The 18,768-nt window shown below is 42.9% G+C and overlaps 1 protein-coding gene across 1 annotated transcript in view; it reads left to right on the forward strand.

Moving 5' to 3' along the window:
* The first annotated feature begins 12,576 nt into the window (after window positions 1-12,576).
* Window positions 12,577-18,768, forward strand: part of ARHGEF2 (Rho/Rac guanine nucleotide exchange factor (GEF) 2) — a 41,605-nt gene continuing 35,413 nt past the window's right edge. Inside the window, exons 1-3 of the mRNA XM_006895777.1 lie at window positions 12,577-12,670; window positions 13,403-13,442; window positions 14,667-14,760. Of these exons, the coding sequence (XP_006895839.1) occupies window positions 12,604-12,670; window positions 13,403-13,442; window positions 14,667-14,760 (201 nt within the window). The 5' untranslated portion in view covers window positions 12,577-12,603. The remainder of the gene's footprint in view (window positions 12,671-13,402; window positions 13,443-14,666; window positions 14,761-18,768) is intronic.

Raw genomic sequence — 18,768 nt, forward strand, 5'->3', positions numbered from 1 at the left:
GAGGAGGAGGAGGAGGAGAGGAAAGGGGAGGAGAATGACTTCCCTGCTGTGCGTCTCCGAAGGACCAGGGCCTTTCGTGCCCATAGTTACAGCTATGACCCCTTCAAAAGACATAGCTGGGGGCCTGATGTGGGGTTCCAGGATCCACTGAACAGGTAAGTCCCCTGGAGACTTCTGGTTCCTCCTTCATTTAAGTCCTGACCTCTGAGAAAGTGGCTGGGAAGGAATCATTGGGTGTTCTCAGCACTGTGTCCCCCTCTGGCCCTAGAGAGACCTTGAAGAATGACAGAAAACCTGTTTAGGGACTGTAGTGAGGCTCAGGCTTGCCTTTCAAAATATGGCTCCCCCTATGGCCCAAGGCAGGCTGGGGGTGGGATTGGGGCGGAGATACAGCATTGGAATGACTTGCACCTTCTTTTCTTCCCCGTCTTCTTTTGATTTTATGCAATCATATAGCAGATTCCCCATTGGAAGGGATCCAGGATCATATGGGACCCTTGCCCATAGCCAGCTCTATGGTTCTAAAGAGACAGGGAGGTTTCTTGATAGTTGGGGTCCCAGGGGCAGGGCTTTAGGCCTAGACCATTACCAGAGTCCTGCCAAGTTCATGTTCATTCCTAGTGAAGCCCTGCATTAGGGAAACAGCAACTGTCACTCAGAATTCTGCATGAGCTGGGACACTGGGGGAGAGGGACCCAGTACTTCCCCCTCCACTGGAAAATCCCTGACCACTTCCCCAAAGGCAGAGGAAGTCAGAAAGAAAAGGCCTGGCCCAGGGGTCAGTGTGACAAGTTCAGTGTAAGTGGTCATTGAAGGGGACTATTAGCCATTGCAGGGCACTGTCCCTGTGCTTCATCAAAGGCCCTCCTGGACAAGTTCCCTGGACTCTGGTGAGTGGTCTGACCTCTCTAGTTGATGAGTAAAGGTGGCTGGGCTGGGTGAAGGGGTCTTGTCCCTGAACTGATGCAAGTGGGAGATTGGCCCCTGGATCCACTTTCCTAAGAGCAGCTGGTAATCCAGCAGAGATGCCCAGGGCACTCATTAAGTGGTACCAGCTATCCTTCAGGATCACGTAGGTGTCACCCCTCCCCAGCAAGCATGGCTTATTCTTCTTTGGCTGAGTGGGCAGGGAGCACTGGATATACCATTTAGGGGCTAGAAAAATCAGCACCAGAAACTAGGTAAAGATTAAGAATCTAGTTTGTCCTATGCGTCGCCAAGTACTGGCTTTCTTCTTAAGGGCAGTGCTACCTACTAACCAGCAGGGGTCACCCTTGCCCACAGCCGGCTCCATAGCTCTGCCAAAGTAGAGCTACAAAGGGAGGTCACTTTAGCTGGGAAGCTGTGCCTTTGCCAACAGGAAGGGCTGGGCAGGGGGCAAGCAACAAGGCAGGGCTCACCCAGCCGGTACTCCTGGTGCCCATCACTGCCTCCTGGACACAGAGGGCTGTGATGGTGGCAATGTGTGTTTCAGGAGGAAACTTCAGGCATCGGGATGCCCAGGCTTCCAGGAGGCCCCCTTACTGCAGAGCCAAGAGGAACTGGACACGCTTCTGCGACTACAGCACCAGGGCTACCATCCCTCCTTCGTGGTATGGACAGACAAATCCCCATAGAAGCCACAGCCTCGCTCCCCCTTCCTGCCCCCTCGCCTGTCCAGCCGCCACTCTGTGCCTCTTCTGTTCTGGCAGCTGCTGGGTCTGTCTGTGCCCAGGGTTTGCTGTGAGTCCATTTCACCAAATTGGAATCTGTCCTCTGTGTTGCTCTGTCTGCGTCCCTGGGCCTGTGAGCTCTGTCTTGGACTCTTAGTATCTTTCCTCTGCTTCTTTCTCTGAGCTGCTCTGTTTCCGCCTTTCCGTGCCTGTGTCTCTGTGTAGATGTGAATGTCTCTGTGCCTCCCTCTTATTAAAAGGGCCCTGTTCCCCTAGTTTTGACAACCACTTCTTTCTGCAGACCCCTACATTTCTCAGACTCAGAGCTAGCCTGATTATGTATGGGATGAAAACCAGCATCTGGTACCTGCAAAGACAGTCATTCTCTAACAAGATCATCAGGATTATCAAATGAGAAAGGACAGAAAGCTCAGCCAGCCTCCTGGCTTCAAGAACACACTAGGGGATGGGGAATCCCCAGCCAGGACTTAAGAACTGCTAAGGATTCACAAAGGCTTTAGAGACACCACTAGTCCCCAAGCTGAGAGGCCCTGAGTACACAGAGAAGCAGCTAAAGCAGGTGGTTAAAGGCTGCCTCAGTTCAGTTCCTTCTCTAGCTGGCTAAGGGTATCAGGCATGACTAAGGGTACCAAGGTGGCTGTGTTTGGGCGGGAGAAAGGATATTTGTACAGTCCAACTTGGAAGCAGCAAGAAGGCTGCTTTTCCTCTCATTCTCCCCATCAGCATCTCTGGATGTCATCTCACACCCATTTCAAAGTGAAGTAGGATGTTGTTTTTATTTGCTCTCTGTCACATTGAAACAACCAACTCATAGCAGATCCTCTAGCAGGTTATCAGAGGCTATCGGAGGTAAATCACATGAGAGGAGATTGCCCATGTTTCTCCCTCAGAGCAGCTGGTGGATTCGAGAATAAAAGGAATTCCAAAATACTGCCTGCCTTTGGGTTGGCAGTGTAACTCCTTACCCATGAGGCTACCAGAGCCTCCCTAGTAGAGAATAAGACTATATAGTCACAGTAACCCTAAATCCTTCATCTGGCAAAGAAGGCTGGGAACTATGCTTTATCATTCTGGAAACCAAAAGAATAACATTTCTTTTTGTTGTAATTCTTCTGTTACTGTCATGTGGATTCTGATCTGTAGTACCCCGTATGACAGAGAGAACTTCCCCCTACGGTGTTACAAGCTGTAACAGTCTTCACAGAAACAGATTACCAGGTCTTTTTCCTATGGGTTTGAAACACTAACTTTTCAGTGAGAAGCTGAGCACTTTATCATGGTGCTACTAGGGCTCCTTAAAACTCTACAAAGAAGTATATTCATCTCTTGTCATCCAGAACCCCCAGTGGATACCCAAATCCTCAGATGCTCAGGTCTCTTATATAAAATGCAAAGTATTTTCATGTAGTCCAATTACCACATCATGTATATGTGTGTGCACATGTGCTGTGTGTATGGTAATTCAGATTCAGAAACATTGACCTTCAGCCTCCTCTGTCAGCAAGGACAAGTGTTACAAAGCTTCTTTAGGTCTTCCCATGACGTGCCATGGACACCTTTAGTTGGCTAGTCGGCTTCACTGAGCCTGGAAGCACTTGGCTCTGGCTCAGTGTGTTGGGAGCCCCGGCTCTCGGCAGTCTCTCAGGAGTCTCTAGTTCTCTGGCACATCTTCTCCAGGTGCTACCACTGTCACTGCTGCTGGCTGGCCTCATGCAGTGTCTATGTCTCTCTGTCTCTGATTTGCAGAGATCACAGGTCAAAGGACACATTACACTCTCTGGTGTTTTCTCCTTGATAATAGTGAGATCTCTATTTGATGCTTCTGAGAAGGCTCCTTTTGAGTCTGCTGGGATGGCAAAACTGAGCAATCCCTCTGTTAGGTTTCTTCACGTCTTACTTGTGCTTTAGTAACTATGCCATGGCTGTTTGGATCATACTAAATTATGCATGACATTGAGAATGATAGGGATTCCAAAACACTTTATTGTGATCACATAAAACATGTATATAGATCAAGAAGCATTTCTTTGTAGAGAAAAATGGAATGGTTTAAAACAAGTAAAGGTATTTGTTAGGGTTGTATGCTTCCTCCATGCCCGTTCAATCTGTATGCTGAGCAAATAATTTGAGAAGCTGGGCTATATGAAGAAGAATGTGGTTTCAGGATCAGAAGATCCACTAATAGTCTGCGTTTATGCAGATGACACAACTTTGCTTGCAGATAGAAATAAAGAAGATTTGATGCACTTATTGCAGAAAATCAAAACCTACAGCCTGTAAGGATTATATCTCAACATTAAGAAAACAAAAATCCTCACACTAGACCAATAGGCAACATCATGATGGGAGAAAATATTGAAGCTGTCAATGATTTAATTTTACTTGGATCGATAATCAATACCCACCAGCAGTCAAGAAACCAAAAGATGTGTTGCATTAAGGAAAATTCTCTCTCAAGGATCTCTCCAAAGTGCTAAAGAGCAAGGCTTTACAGATACATGGTCCAAGCCATGATATTTTCTTTTTTTTTCTTTTTTTATTTTTATTATTATTTTGTGTGCGTGTACCGTCAAATCAGATCTGACTGGTACAGGAGGATATTGCGCCTCCTTCTCCGGCAGAGCATCTGGTGGATTCGAACTGTGTTCCTCTGGGATTGCAGTGCAGCTTCTTGCCACCAGAGCTCCCCGATATTTTCAATGAGTTCATATACTTGTGAAAGTGGAACAATAAATAAGGAAGACCAAAAAAGAATTGAAAATTATGATAATCGTGAAGAGTATCGAATATCTCAGGAAATGGCAAAAGAACGAATCAATATGTCTTGAAGTCAAGTGCAGCAAGGGGACTCCTTGGAGCCAAGGAGGCAATTTTGTCTCAGATACTTAGGACATGTTTTCAGGACAGGCCAATCCTGGGAAAAGAGATGATTTTTCTGAACAATAGAGGGGCAGGGAAAAAGAGGATGACTCTCAATGAGAGAGATTGACACAGTGACTGCAAAATTAACTTGAGTGGAGTAGAAATTGTAAAAATGGTGCAGGATAGGGCATAATTTCCATTTCAGTTGCTATGAGTTGCATTTAAGTCCGAGGCACCTAACAACACCACCACCACCCAGCCATGTGGCAAGAGTTAGGCATATCCAGTAAGTCACTGCACAAATGTATGGATCTATATCTAACTCAAAACTCGCAGCTAGCAGGTAGGTTTGACTCAAAGCACCCCTTCATACAGTTTCCAAATGATAAAGGGAGGAGACTGACAGGTTTTCTCCTGAGGAGCCACTGGTGGATTTAAATTGCTAGAGACACACAGCCACACAGCTTGCAAGGGACTACATCACTGGGCTCATTTCCTCTCCTATTTCAATACATAAGTTAAAAAAGAAAACCAAACCCTCATTGCCTCTGCGTCAGAACCAAACTCATAGGTGACCCTCCAGTGGGTTTTCAGAAGCCGTGCATCCCTCGGAGCTGCTGGTGGTTTCAAACTTCTTGCCTTTGGGTTGGCAGTACAACTACGTATTCACGAGGCTACCAGAGCTCCCTAATTACATAATTAGAAACTTCATCTTTTACAGTGGAGACCTGATACTCATCCCACCTCCACACTTTCTCCCTACCTGCACCCCCAGCCTGCCTCTGAGACCAGGAAGAGAGAAGGAGCTAGGGCAACTGTAGGAGCCACATTTTGAAATTTGTAATCTTATGATTTTGTAATCAAAAGTAATGGAAAATTTGCCATAAATAAAAAACCTCTCTTTAAAAAACCCTTTTTAAAATAGTAATGGTTAGCTTTAAAAAGGCATAAAAGTGCCCAACAGAGGCTAGCCACAGGATGAGCTAAAAAAAACTCAACAATACAACAGCTAATCAAAACACAAACAAAAAACCCACTTTTCCCTCCACTTAATACTATTCTTTTTCTGATTCATCCTAGTGTTTCTCTTATGTGACCATTTTTACTGATTCTTCTCCTCTCTTTATCTAATCTTCAAATATTCCCCTTAATTTTCTCTTTGTATATTTGAGGCTTTGGTTATTTGTTTTGTTTCCTTTGTGCATTAGCAAATGGGGAAAAAAACATTCTACCAAGTCTACAGACCAAAGTCGTGAATCTAGTCCAGAGATTGCAGACTAGTGGCTGTGAGCCAAGTCTAGCTACAGAATTTGTTTTATTTGGCCAGTATGACGCTTTTTAAAATTCAGATGTCCTTAAATGGGACTTGTTTTCTCCAGTTTACCAAACCTTGCTTATATTTCCTGTTGTATTTTCCCACCTACTTTTTTAATCTTAAAACTCTCTCATTGCTGTCAAGTCTGAATGGCTCACAGCTGACCCCCCAGCTATTGTTAGTCATTAAGATGTTTCATTGTTGGCTCATACAGTTAGTAGATACTCAGTTTTACAGGGCAATGCTCAATTATTTTCTACTTCTGTCAGTAGTATATATGAATGTCTATTGATTACATCCTTTCAAACATTTGGTGCCATCACATTTCCTCATTTTTGCCAATCCAGTAGCTCTGAGAGGGAGCTCTGGAAGGTAGTCTGAACTGAGCTGTGCTGCTAACCGAAAGGTGGTGCCTTTCTGGTAGTTTGACTCCATCAGTGAGTGGCTCAGTAGGAGAAAGATGGGCGGTCTCCTCCTTTGAGATTTACAACCTTTGAAACCCTCTCAAGGGCCAGCTATGAGTCAGTTCCCCCTTGATGGCAATTGAATTTGAGTATATTAAACCTCATTGTGGTCTTAATTTTAATTCTCTTCTCACAAATGGAATTGAGCGTTTTTTCATGTGTGTATTGGCCATTTCATAGTGATTCCTATAGGCTGAAACTTCGGTGATGTCTTTTGTTTATTTTCCCATTGTATTCTATGTGTTTGGTTTTTTAAATCCTTTATGCTGACTATGCTCTTTATATATTTTGAAGACTATTGTTCTGTTGTTACATGTGCTGCTGCAGTTATCTTTCCCCAAGTTGTGGCTTACCTTTCTCTTCTCCTATAGTTCTTTAAGGAACTCTGGTGGCTTCAGCAGTTCCTTGGGAGAAAGGTGGTCAGTCAACTCCCATGTAATTTACTGCCTCTTAAAATCTGCAGGAGAGTCAGCTCTGAGTCCGTTCCAAGCCTACAGTAGACAATAGCAGCAGTATCTTTAGATAAACAGAATCTTAAAATTTTCACAAACCAACATTTATTGTGATATAATAATGACTAAAGGATGACAGAAGAATTGATGCCTTTGAATTATGATGCTGGAGAAGAGTACTGAATGTCCCATGGGTCACCAAACGAGCAGACAGATATGTCATGGACAAGGTGCAGCCAGGTGCTCCATAGAGGAGAGGATGGTGACATTTCGTCTTACATACTTTGTGCATGTTGTTAGGAGTGGGTAGTCCTTGGAAAAGTGGAGGATCATTTTTGGAGGAGGTCGGTGAAAAACAGGAAGACCCTCAATGAGATAGATTGACGCTTTCACTGCAGCTCTGGGCAGGAGTTTCTCAGGGATGGTGAGAATGGCACAGGATAGGAAAGGGTTCAGGTCTGTAGTTCCTAGAGTCGCTATGAGTCACAGTCAACTTGAGGGCACCACAACATAGCTTACATACAAAAGATACACAACATTCTTTGAGTTTTTTTCTTCTTAAATTTTCTATAGAGAGAGATCTGTGGGCCTGGTGGACAGAAAGTTATGCTACGAAGTCAAAGTTGGATGATTTTAATCTGTGGCACTCAGGCCTGGTTTTAATTGTTTTTGGTCAAACATTCTTCTAAGTGGCATAGAAATGGTCTGTCCATTTGCTGTACAGAGGTAACTTGTGGTTGCTGTGATGCTGACACTGTGACACTGCTGCATCAAATGTGACAATGGTTACCCATGGTGGACAGTGTTTAGTGGAGCTCCCTGATTAAAATAAGCTTGGAAGCACGAGAGGCATCCACTTCCAAAATAGCTTGCCTCCAGAAACTCTATGAACGTGGAGAAAGTATGAAAGTTATACAAGTGTTCAGGTCTTTCGTTCATAACGTTGCTATGACTCGACGGCACTTAACAACAACTAGTTTATTTACAAAATTAAAATACATTGTTTTCAAGAACAAATTCTTTCAATTTCCCTTACCCCCCAACCATGAAATTGTACAACCTCATGATTAATCCTCCCTTCCCCCTGCACATCCTTATCCCTCTGCTTCCACCCTCTCCCACTCCTCTTGGATACTTATACTCATTCTATAATAATGGTTTTATACAATATTTATCCTTGGGGGACTGAGTTAGTTCACTCTGTATAATGCTCTCCAGTCCCTCCCAAGTTAGGTAATAATTTACAAATCATTGTTCTTGTATGCTGCATGGTATTCCATTGTGTGAATGTACCATAATTTATCAATCCATTCATTTGTGGTTGGACATTTGGGCTGTTTCCATGTTCTTGCGATGGTGAATAATGCTGCTATGAACATTGATGTACAAATCTCCATTTGTGCATCAGTTCTCATTTTCTCAGGGTATATGCCAAGTAGTGAAATAGTTGGGTCATATGGAATTTCTATGTTCAGCTTTTTGAGGAAACAACAAACTGCCTTCCACAATGGTTGTACCATTTTACAATCCAACAATGTATTAGAGTTCATTTTGATTACAATTTAATATAAATATTGCTTTAAAGGAAGTTGATATCTTTACAATATTGACTTTTCTTTTACATTAAAACAATATATCTTATGGTTATCACACAGGTCCACAATGAAGGTTGCATAGTGGAGTGTACTTGGGGCAGTGGGAGGGGTGTGGCGGGATTGTATATCAAAGAAAGAATTTTTCTTTTACTTTTCAAAGAGAGCAGGAACTGGGGGGGGATGGGTGTTGGGGGGAGCAGGGGGAAGGGCTGGGCAGGGAGAAAAGTGCAACAATGAATGAATGGAAATCCAAAATCTCAGTAAATGTTCATTAAAATTATTAACATAAAAAAAAGAGAATAAAAACAAAATAAAACAAAAAAAACCCAAAACAGTATATCTTTTAAAAAAAAGTATACCTTTCCATTTAGTTAGGCTTTTTGTCTGTACAAGTCTTATGGATATTTGTTAGGTTTATTCTAAAGTATATTATTGTTGTTATTGTTGATTGCCATCGAGTCGAGCATGACTCATAGTGACCTTATGAACAAAAGTCCTGAAGCCTTTCTATAACTATTGTCATTTATCAAAGTTCGTAGAGTTTTCAGAGGCATGTTGTTTAGGAAGTGGATGCCACTCCTGCTTCCAAAAGTGCATATGAAAAGGCCTATCTTTTCCAATCTTCATTCTTTTCTTTCTCTTGCCTTACTCTGTTGGCTAGTACTCTGGTCCAATAATGACTAGAAATTATTTTAATGGACATTCTCGTGTTGTTTTTGAACATTGTATTGTTCTGGCAGAGATCATGCAGATAGTATAGGACGGGACAAGTTTTCGATCCGTTGTTCATAGTGTTGCTGGAGTAGTAGTTGATTTAATGGCACCTAACAACAATATATCTAATGTTTCATTATTAAAATTTTAGGTGTAGTTTGGTGTTTTTTTGTTTGTTTGTTTTTTTAAGGTAAGGAAGATTCCTTTTATTCCTAGTTTCCATGGCTTTGACTTTACAAAATGTGTTGAATTTTTTTCTGGTGCTTTTCTGCATTTATTGAGATGGTCGTATTTTTTTCTCTCTAAGATTGTTGAGGCAAATTTCACTTAAAAGAATTTTCTTATCTCAAATCACCTCTGTATACTGCTGAACACAATATGTGACACAATTTTTTTTATTTTACATAACAAACTACTCTCAAATTTAGTAGTTAAAACACTCAAATTTAGTAGTTTAAAACAATAATCATTTTTTCAGGGGAATTTTCCCATACTGTGTGGGAGTAGTCTTGACTGGGTTAAGTGGACTCACTTTTGGGGCTGCCGTTGTCTGGTGACTTGGATAGGATTGGATGGTGAAGGGGGCCTTCCCATTTGTGTGGATTGACAGGTTGCTAGGTGGGATACCTTGGTGCCAATTAACATGACCTTTTCAGAAGACTAGCTTAGGAATGTTCACTTAACAATAGCATACCAAGAGGGTAAGAGCGGAACCTTCAAGACTTCCTTGAAGCCTGGCTCAGAAATCCTATCTGCCCCTCCTGCTGCACTCTATTAAAATAGGCATCATGGCCAACCTCAGATCCAAAGAGTGACAAAGTAATCTGCTTCTTTGTGGGAAGAACAGCAAATAATTTGCAACCATTTAAAGTTAACTGTAATTTGCTACTTTTTTGTTTGGGATTTTTAGGTTAGTTCATAAGAGGGACATCATTTTCCTCTGTTTCACTGTCCTTATGTAACTTCAGAATCAATGTTATGCTTCCTTATAGAAAGAGTTGGAAAGTATTCTTCTACCCTTTGGAAGCATTTGTATAAAATTTCAGTGGTCCATTTCTTGAAAGATCTGTCCTTTATCTGTAAAACCATTTTGGCCTGCTATTTTTTTTCCTTTCTCTTCATAATTATAGATCCTGTTTCTTTAATAGGTCCATTCAGATTTGCTGTTTCTTCTTGATTCACCTTTTGTAAGTTTCATACACACACTCACATACATACATACCCACATGCATACATATTTTGAAAGCAATCTATTTTGTTTGCATTTTCAAAATTATTGACATGAGATAGTATTCTCTTTTTTTAATCACTACTTTTTTTGGTAGCAGGTCTACTTTTTCACTATAATTTTGTTTTATTTGTGCCTTCTCTCTTTTCCTTCACTCTTTTTTTTTCTTTTCCTTGTTGTGTACTGTCAAGTTGGATCTGACAAGCACAGGAGGAGATTGCCTCTCCCTCTCAAGCAGAGCATCTGGTGTATTCAAACCATGTTTCTTAGGGATTGCAGCTCAGCTTCTTGCCACTAGACCACCAGAACTCCCTTCCTTCACCCTTAATAAGAGGAATTTTTCTATTTTGCCATTTAAACAACAGCAAAATAGCTTTATTGATTATTCCTTATCTTTTTTGATTGCTTTTTTTATCTTTATTATAGCCTTCCTTCTGTTTTCTAGAGGTCTGTTCCGTTGTGCCTTTTCTAACTAATTTGGAATTGGTCATTAATTTTCAATTTTTAGAAATTGTCAGTGTGAACATCTTATGGCTACAGATTGCCCTTGAAATACCACTTTGGTTTCCTCTCAGAAGTTTAGTTCTGTGGTGTTTCCTTTATTGCTAACTTATAAAGTGTCTTTATATTTCCACAAGGATTTATTCTTGGATCAATACTATTTTGAAAAGAATGTCCTAAAATATCAAAATACATAGAAGTCTTTTAAAACTTTAAAAAGGAAAATTACTTACAGAGAAGTATTATAAACATTTATGTAGTATTTAATAAATAATTAAGACTCAAATACCTGTGTAATCTCAAAAAGCTCAATTGCCATTAAGTTGGTACTGACTCATAACAACTGAGTTTCACTGGCTGGTAGATTTGAACCACTGACCTTTTGGTTAGCAACATGGTATTACATAATATATTACTAGGGCTCCTTGTAATCACTCCAGATTTGGGAGTGGGGGGTGGGAAGATTACCACTAAACTCCAGAAGCTCCCTTCCTATTCATAACCCTTCCTTTCCTGGTAGACATGACCAATTTACTGAATTTTTATATTTACTATCTATATATGATTTTCTACACTGTTATCAGTTAGAGTTTTGCCTGATTTGGAGTTTATATGGGTGGAAGTGTGAAGATAGCACAGGACAGAGCAGGGTTTAGATCTTTTGTTCACAAGGTTGCTATCAGTCATATTCAGCTCGATGACACCTAACAACAACAAAAATCACGCAGAATAGAAATGTTTTTATATAGTTGACATTATGTTTGTGAGGTTCATCCATATTTTTAATGACCCATAGTTTTCTCATTTTTAAATTTTAATGTCTACACATTCTTTTTTTGTGTTGCATCTTTTTTTTGTCTGCACATATTCTTACCACAATAGCAACAACAATGCATATTCTTTTCTTTTTTTTTTATTATTTTTGTGTGAGTGTACCGTCAAATCACATCTGACTGGTACAGGAGGAGATTGTCCCTCCTTCCCCGGCAGAGCATCTGGTGGATTCGAACTGTGTTCCTCTGGGATTGTAGTAACAATGAATATTCTTAATCTAGTCAACTGAAAATGAACTTTTGGGTTGTTTCCTGTGATTTCTAGGATATAAAACAAAAAATTACACTGTGCACAGAGACCCCATAGGACAGGGTAGAATTGCCCCATCGGGTTTCCAAGACAATAAATCTTCCCAGAAGCAGGCTGTCTCATCTTCCACACACACAGTTTGAATCACCAACTTTGAGGGCAGAAGCCAAGTCTTTTCATCATGGTACTAGGACCCGCTTCTCTGTGATATCAATCCTTCAAAATGCTAAGTTTGCCTTATGGTTTAATATGTAACCATTTATTAATTTTTCATGTAGACTTTAGAGAGAAATTCTCTCATGGTTGGGTATGTTATCTGTGACTGCTTCTGCACTATGCTGTCTTCAGTGTGGACTGCTTCAGTATTTGTTTCGTGTTTCATTACCTGCCTGGCCCCTACAAGTTCTTCACTTCTGGCAACCCTTCAGGGTAAATCTTTTCTCTCCTGAGATATTTGCTATATTAAGAAAGCCTGCCCTTGAATTGCAGCAGAGTGATGAATACTAAATAGCTGGAATAACTTTCCCAACTATTTCGAGTGGACCAACCCAGATATGAGGCGTGGAGGGAGGTGGGAGGCCTCTGTTTGAAGAAGTGCCAAGCTGTGAAACAGCAAAGACTATGGAGTGAAGATGGGTAAAATCCTGACTTCTGGGTGAGGATTCTTGACATAATTCTAGGGTTCCTGTCATTCATCTGCTGGCTCCTCAGATCAAATGGCCACGGGCTGGCTTTCCAAATCTGTATCCATGAGTGGCATCAATGGCTTCTTGGATCCTGCTGGTGAGTAAAGGTGGAAACAAGACAGCAGTGACTCCTCACCCGATCCCTCTCACCACCACGGCTTGGATCCAGTTGCTTGAGTCCAGACATAGCCTGTATTATGTATACTCATATACCTTTGTTGTTGTTAGGTGCCACTGAGTAGAGTTCAACTCGTAGTGACCCCTGTCTATTCAACAGATGTGAATCCCGTCCTATCCTGTGCCATCCTCACCATCTCGGACACATTTACACATACACCTTTGTAGCTCCCACCCCCCCCACCCCCCACCCCCGCAAACAAGAGGTCTAATTCAGGCTTCTGACATTCTTAAACTCTCCTAATGAAGGACAACTCAGGACAGAGGCTCTCCAAACTCTCAGGCATCATAGATGGAGGACAGTTACCTGCCACATACCTTGTCTTCAGAATGGGAGACAGAATAGTGAGATCTCCATGTGAAGCCTGTTCTCCCCACTCACCAGACAAGAACTGAGATTTCATACTTGGCCCCCTTTTCTACCTAACCCTGCTGTTCTGTCCCTGAACCCTAAGTCCTTAGCTCCGCTGTGCTCGGCCTGTGCTCAGAGCCCGCCCTCCCTACTTGCTCCCCCAGTGCCCGCCCTCAGGAATGGCGTCACATGCACCTGCAGCTTGGGAACCTGATCCAGGTGGAGGAGGTGGGGGAGGCAACCCTGGCCGCCTTTGTCTGACTTTACCCAGACATTTCTCCTCTTCTTTTGTGTTGGCAGGGAATTTATCCCAGTCCCCTTCCCCTGACCTCCGCAAAAGGTAAGTTTCGGGGATTCGGAGCCTTTCAAGCACCTACGTTAGACGGGTGAAGGCAATGAGATGGGGTCATGGGTTTTGTAGCCACAAATGTCTCCCTGCTACTGAATCATTGCTCAGCCTCGTCATTTATGAGTGAAGGCCCCTACATGGTCTTAACAGTTGTTCTCACTGAGCTGCATGAAATTCACTTTCTTCTCTTCAGTGAGGGAAGGTTCATCAGGTTCTAGATAGTCTCATAGGATAAGGAAGAGATTAGGGAAAGGAAAACAGAGCAAATCCAGACAACAGGGTCACTAACAGAGAGGACCTTGCTTGCTGATGTCAGGGGCATAAGGGTGAATGGGCAGATCAGCTGTTGGACCGTCTTAGGGCATGAGATGGTTCAAATAACTGACCAGTGGCCAAGGGCTCTAAGAAGAGCTGGGCAAGGCCTGTAGAGCTCTAAGGGGAGAGGACAGGAACTGAAGGCATGATTTAGGAGCAGAGGTTTAGATTTAGGAGCTGAGAGATTTCCATAACTATGTAAACAAGCATGCAAAATTGGCACCTGTTTATTTGGCTCCAGCAGTTAAAGCCTGATTACGGGGTGGGTCGGTCAGTCCTGTACAACAGTGTGGGTGTATGGCCCCTTTAAGATATCAGTCTTTGATTTGTGGTCCTGAAAATCTCTGGCTGACACATCCTCCTGGCTCTGGGTTTGGGATTAGCTCATGGGATGGGGCTGATGAAATCCCAGGAAATTCAGCCCTTACTGGCTTTAGGCCCAGAGGCCCTTTCCAAACAGCAGAGAGGGTCGCACACAGGGTTCTTGTTCTGCAAAGGGAAATGTACCCTCTGGGGAGCCCCCACCTCACACCACTTCCGCTGAGGAGCAGCCTGAGTGAGGAAATTGTGCCCTCCCATCTTCAGCCTGGCTTAGGTAGAAAGGGGGGGTCTTTGGTTATCTGGGAGGAGCCTGGAGTTTCCTTATAAATAGAGAGGCCTGGCAAGTCAAGTGTCTACATCCAGGAAGCCCTAGGAGGTAGGGGATGGACAAAATTCTTGTTCTTGCTGAGCCCTTCCTCTCCCTCTCCAGCCTTTCAGTTTTTCTCCTCACATCTCCATTCTCCTTCTCCTCACCATGGCACCTTCCTCCACCATCTCTCTGGGATTATCTTTTCATCCTTTCCCTCTACATCTCCATCATCTCACCTCTTTTTCTCTCTGCAGTTACTGGAGTGGCAGCTGTAGCCAACTGGAAGGGGGCTCAGGTACCTCGGCAGGCTCCTCCCTGCGACGGACCTTTAGCTTCCTCTTCGGCATGACCGGAAAGGCCAAGGTAAGGAGTGAGCTGGGAAAACAGGAGGCCTGGAATCCAAAGTCCTCCCTAATTCCTATCCACCCTATTTCCCCTGACACCCCCCTCCCATTTCCCCTCTCAGACACTCAGTGTATTGATTCAGATTTTAAGAAAACATCCACTGTTTCTGCCAGCTCCCCTCCCTACATCCCAGAAAATCACCTCTGCTTCCCCCCATGTCTCCAGTTTAGTGGCCAGCTGTGGCCAGTTGTAATAGGAGAAGGGCCAGGAGCCTCAGAAACTTAAGGTGTGACCTACCATGCCCTCCTTTTCTGCCTCACGTAGCTGTAGCTAAGAGGTAGGCAGAAGTTGTAGGCATCAGACATAATAATACTAATTACAGCAATACTTTTACTTCTTCGTAGAGTGTTAGGGTTTGCAAAGTGCTCTTACACTCATAATTTTATGGGTGGATACAGCAGCTGAAGGAGTTGAAATTATCCCATAGGTAGAGTGGCAGCCAGGGAAGTATGTGATTATGGAAGACCATGTAGAGCTGCCATATCCATGAATGTAGCTCTGGGCCCAGGAAGATGAAGGCACATGGTCCCTGCTCTGTCGCCAACTCCCATGCTTTGGTGAAACTGGGTTTATGAATTTGTCACTGTCTTCATTCATGAGAATAATGAGCTAAACCCCCCTCATTTTAATCTCTCAGCCTCCCCAAATATGTTAGCTTCCCAACCTGGGATGGCTTCTACATATTGAGAGAAACTCTGAAAAGACATCATAGTCACATGATTCTCACTGTGTGGCCATTTGGGCTCCTTCCAGAGCCCTGTAGCAACCCCACCCCCACCTTAGCTCCTTGCAGGAGCCTTTTAGCTGGGATTCCCCTTGTTTGGTCTGGCAAAGGAGGCGGCTAAGGTGAAACCAGGGTGACATAAGCATCTTCTCACCTCTGGTAGTGGGTCAGGAGTTGAGGGTGCTGTTTGTCAGAGACCAGGGGAGCCCCTGAAGAACAGCTATAGTTGGAGAATCTTAAAGCTGAAGGAGAGAAAAGGGAGGAAAAGAGGAACTGAACCTTTTAGAGAATAAAAGAGAATCTGAGCCCCGGGAGTCTGAGTCCCATCTCCCCACAGGTTCTTGGGTTCATCCTCTTTCCCCTACCATTGGCCTAACAGGTGGGAGGTTGGATAGTCTTGTGAAGGGCAATGTGAGCAGAGACTCTGGAGTCCAGACAGGAAGGAGGGAAAAGCCCCAGTTAGTGTGGATGCTTCCTACTGGGCCTTTCCTCACCAGTCTGGAGTCTTACCTCCTCCCACCCTTTCCCTCTCTGTCATCTCCTGGCCTGCTGGCTTCCTTCCACCCCATGAATGCCTGTTTCTGCTTCAGTTAGTCTCCTCTTCCTCCTCCTCCCAGACTTTCTCCCTTGCCCAGCTCAGCATGGGGGGGCCATGGAGCAGGAAAATGGAGGTGGGGCTAGAGGGAAGCTCAGTTAAGCAGTCGAAGAAGGAAGTGACTTATTCCCACTTGACCAGCATTGTACAGTTGACAGAACACTTTCTCAGAGGTCAACTCATTTAGTTCTTATAACAACTCTGCCAAAGATAAGCATTTTAATTCCCTTTACAGACAAGATAACTTAAAGGATGAGTTGCTTGCCCACATTCCCATAGCTACTAAGAGATTGCAGACTCAGCTTTGACTATGTAACGTCTCTTTCTTTCTTAGTAAATCTAAGAGAACAGTTGATTCCTCTCTTCCAGAAGAACTCTGGTGGGACAGTGATTAAGTGCTCAGTCCAAACTGAAAGATCAATGGTTCAAATCCACAAATTGTTCCTTGGGGAAAAAATGTTGCAGTCCACTTCCACAAAGATTTATCATTTAGGAAACCCTACAGGGCTGCTCTTCTCTGTCCTATAGGGTCAAAATCAACCCTACAGCATTGTGTTCAGCTTCCTTTCTTCCACATCTTCTACTAGATGGCCATTGGAGTCAATTATACCTTACCCACTCCCCTCTAGGGAGTTCTAGAAGCCTAGTGGTGGTAAGAAGTTGCACTGCAATCCTGAAGGCACATGGTTCAAATCCACGAGCTGCTCAGAGGAAGAAGAATAGGCAGTCTCTTCCACTGTGATTTGCTGCCTCTGAAAACCCTCTGGAAGGTCAGCTATGAGTCAGTTCTGACTAGATGGTACACACCAACAATATAATGTGGGACTCAAACTTCATTGATACAACAACCACCACCCTCTTTCCGAGTATGAAAGTATCAGTTGTTATTGTTGTTGTTAGGTGCTTTGAGTTTACTAGCAATTCTACGAATAGGGATCTGAACCCTGCTCTATCCTGTGCCATTCCCATCATCTCTAATATACTTGAGCCCATTGTTAGTTACTATTAGCAGTCCATCTTGTTGAGGGTCTTCTGCCCTTGAGCCCTATTATAGTCATTGTGTCAATTCATCTTGTTGAGAATCTTTCTCTCTTTTGCTAACCTTCCACCTCTTCAAGTATGATGTCTTTTTTCCAAGGACAAGTATCGGGGAACCAGCCCCAATATGTTGGGGGAATTCCACCAAAAGGAGGCACCAGGTTGAAATGAAGATGCAGAGAGGCTAATTGCTGATGACAAATAGCAAGTTTAATATTCTGGCAAGGGTATATATACGTCTTAGGAACATGCCTGCAGGGCTAATCGCATCATCTCTTATTTGTCCGAGATGTTGACTGGTAGATCAAACATTCCCAGACATTCACATAAAACAAAGACCTCTTCCAGGATATCTTATAATATATTACAAAAGACAAAATGGTATCACATTTCTAAGATTCAGAAACCTTCGGTCACTCCCTATACATTAGCATACTGCTTCCTGGAGTTGTTTTCTGCAGAACAGATGGTCAAGCCAAGATAGGTGGTCCTGCTGTTTTTACAAGGTGTTGCTGATCCTGCTTTGCAGGTTAGCCAGCTCCTGACAGCTCCTCCCTCTTAATATAACAAAATATGGGATGTTGCCTGTCTTAGGTGGACATGAGACCTCAAACTCAAGTTGCCCGTCTTTGGGATCATAGCAGTCAATGCTACTCCCTGTCTTAGGATCATGAGCGAGTCTCATTCCTTGTACATCTTTGGCTACACATCCTGCATTTGTCTGGGGAGGGCCTTAAGTTGAATTCCATGTACTTTACACAGCAGTTCTCTATAACGCTTGGCTATTATATGACCAACACAAGGGAGGACCCAGAGTATACCTATGATAACAATACAAAGAGCAACAATCGTGAAAAGAAGATTTCTAAATGAAGTTACAGAAGGAAACCAGTTTTTAGATTCTCAAATATTTGACCAGCTTGTTCAGCCGGGGAAATATTTATATCTGGGGTATTCTGCATTTCTATAATTCTTTGGTGCAGATCATACAAATCAAGAGAATCATTATTAGACATCCAAATTCCTTTTAAATGATATACTACCTTTGTCCAATCATTATCTGAGCTATTGTATTTCAATTTAGTAACACAAATAGAATCATAGGCCGCATGGCATCTTAACCTTCCTTTCATTCTAATATTTTGTACCATCCTCCCTAATACATTCACTGTATCATATAAAGCATTTAATTTTTGTTCCATAACTTCATCCACATTCTCTTGCTCTACCCAATTTTTTGTCACATCATGCATTAACCCATTTACAAACTTAGTCGTTGGGACTTCTTGATTCAAAGCTACAGCAGAAGTAGAAACAGTAGCAATCATAGAGATAAGAGAAACAATTCCTACAGTAACCAGACCTACAGCTCTTTTGGTTCTTAATGACAACTTATATAACTCTATTAAAATTTGCAAGCCTTCACTGCAATCCCAGAGGAACGCGGTTCGAATCCACCAGATGCTCTGCCGGAGAAGGAGGTGCAATATCCTCCTGTACCAGTCAGATCTGATTTGACGGTACACGCACACAAAATAATAAAAAAAAAATTTGCAAGCCTTTATCCTCATACCAAATATCATTTAACTTTACCGGTGTCATAACAAAA

The sequence above is a fragment of the Elephantulus edwardii genome, unplaced genomic scaffold (assembly GCF_000299155.1).
Source record: "Elephantulus edwardii isolate Elephantulus edwardi_28Jun2011 unplaced genomic scaffold, EleEdw1.0 scaffold00176, whole genome shotgun sequence".
NCBI classification, from domain to species: Eukaryota; Metazoa; Chordata; class Mammalia; order Macroscelidea; family Macroscelididae; genus Elephantulus; species Elephantulus edwardii.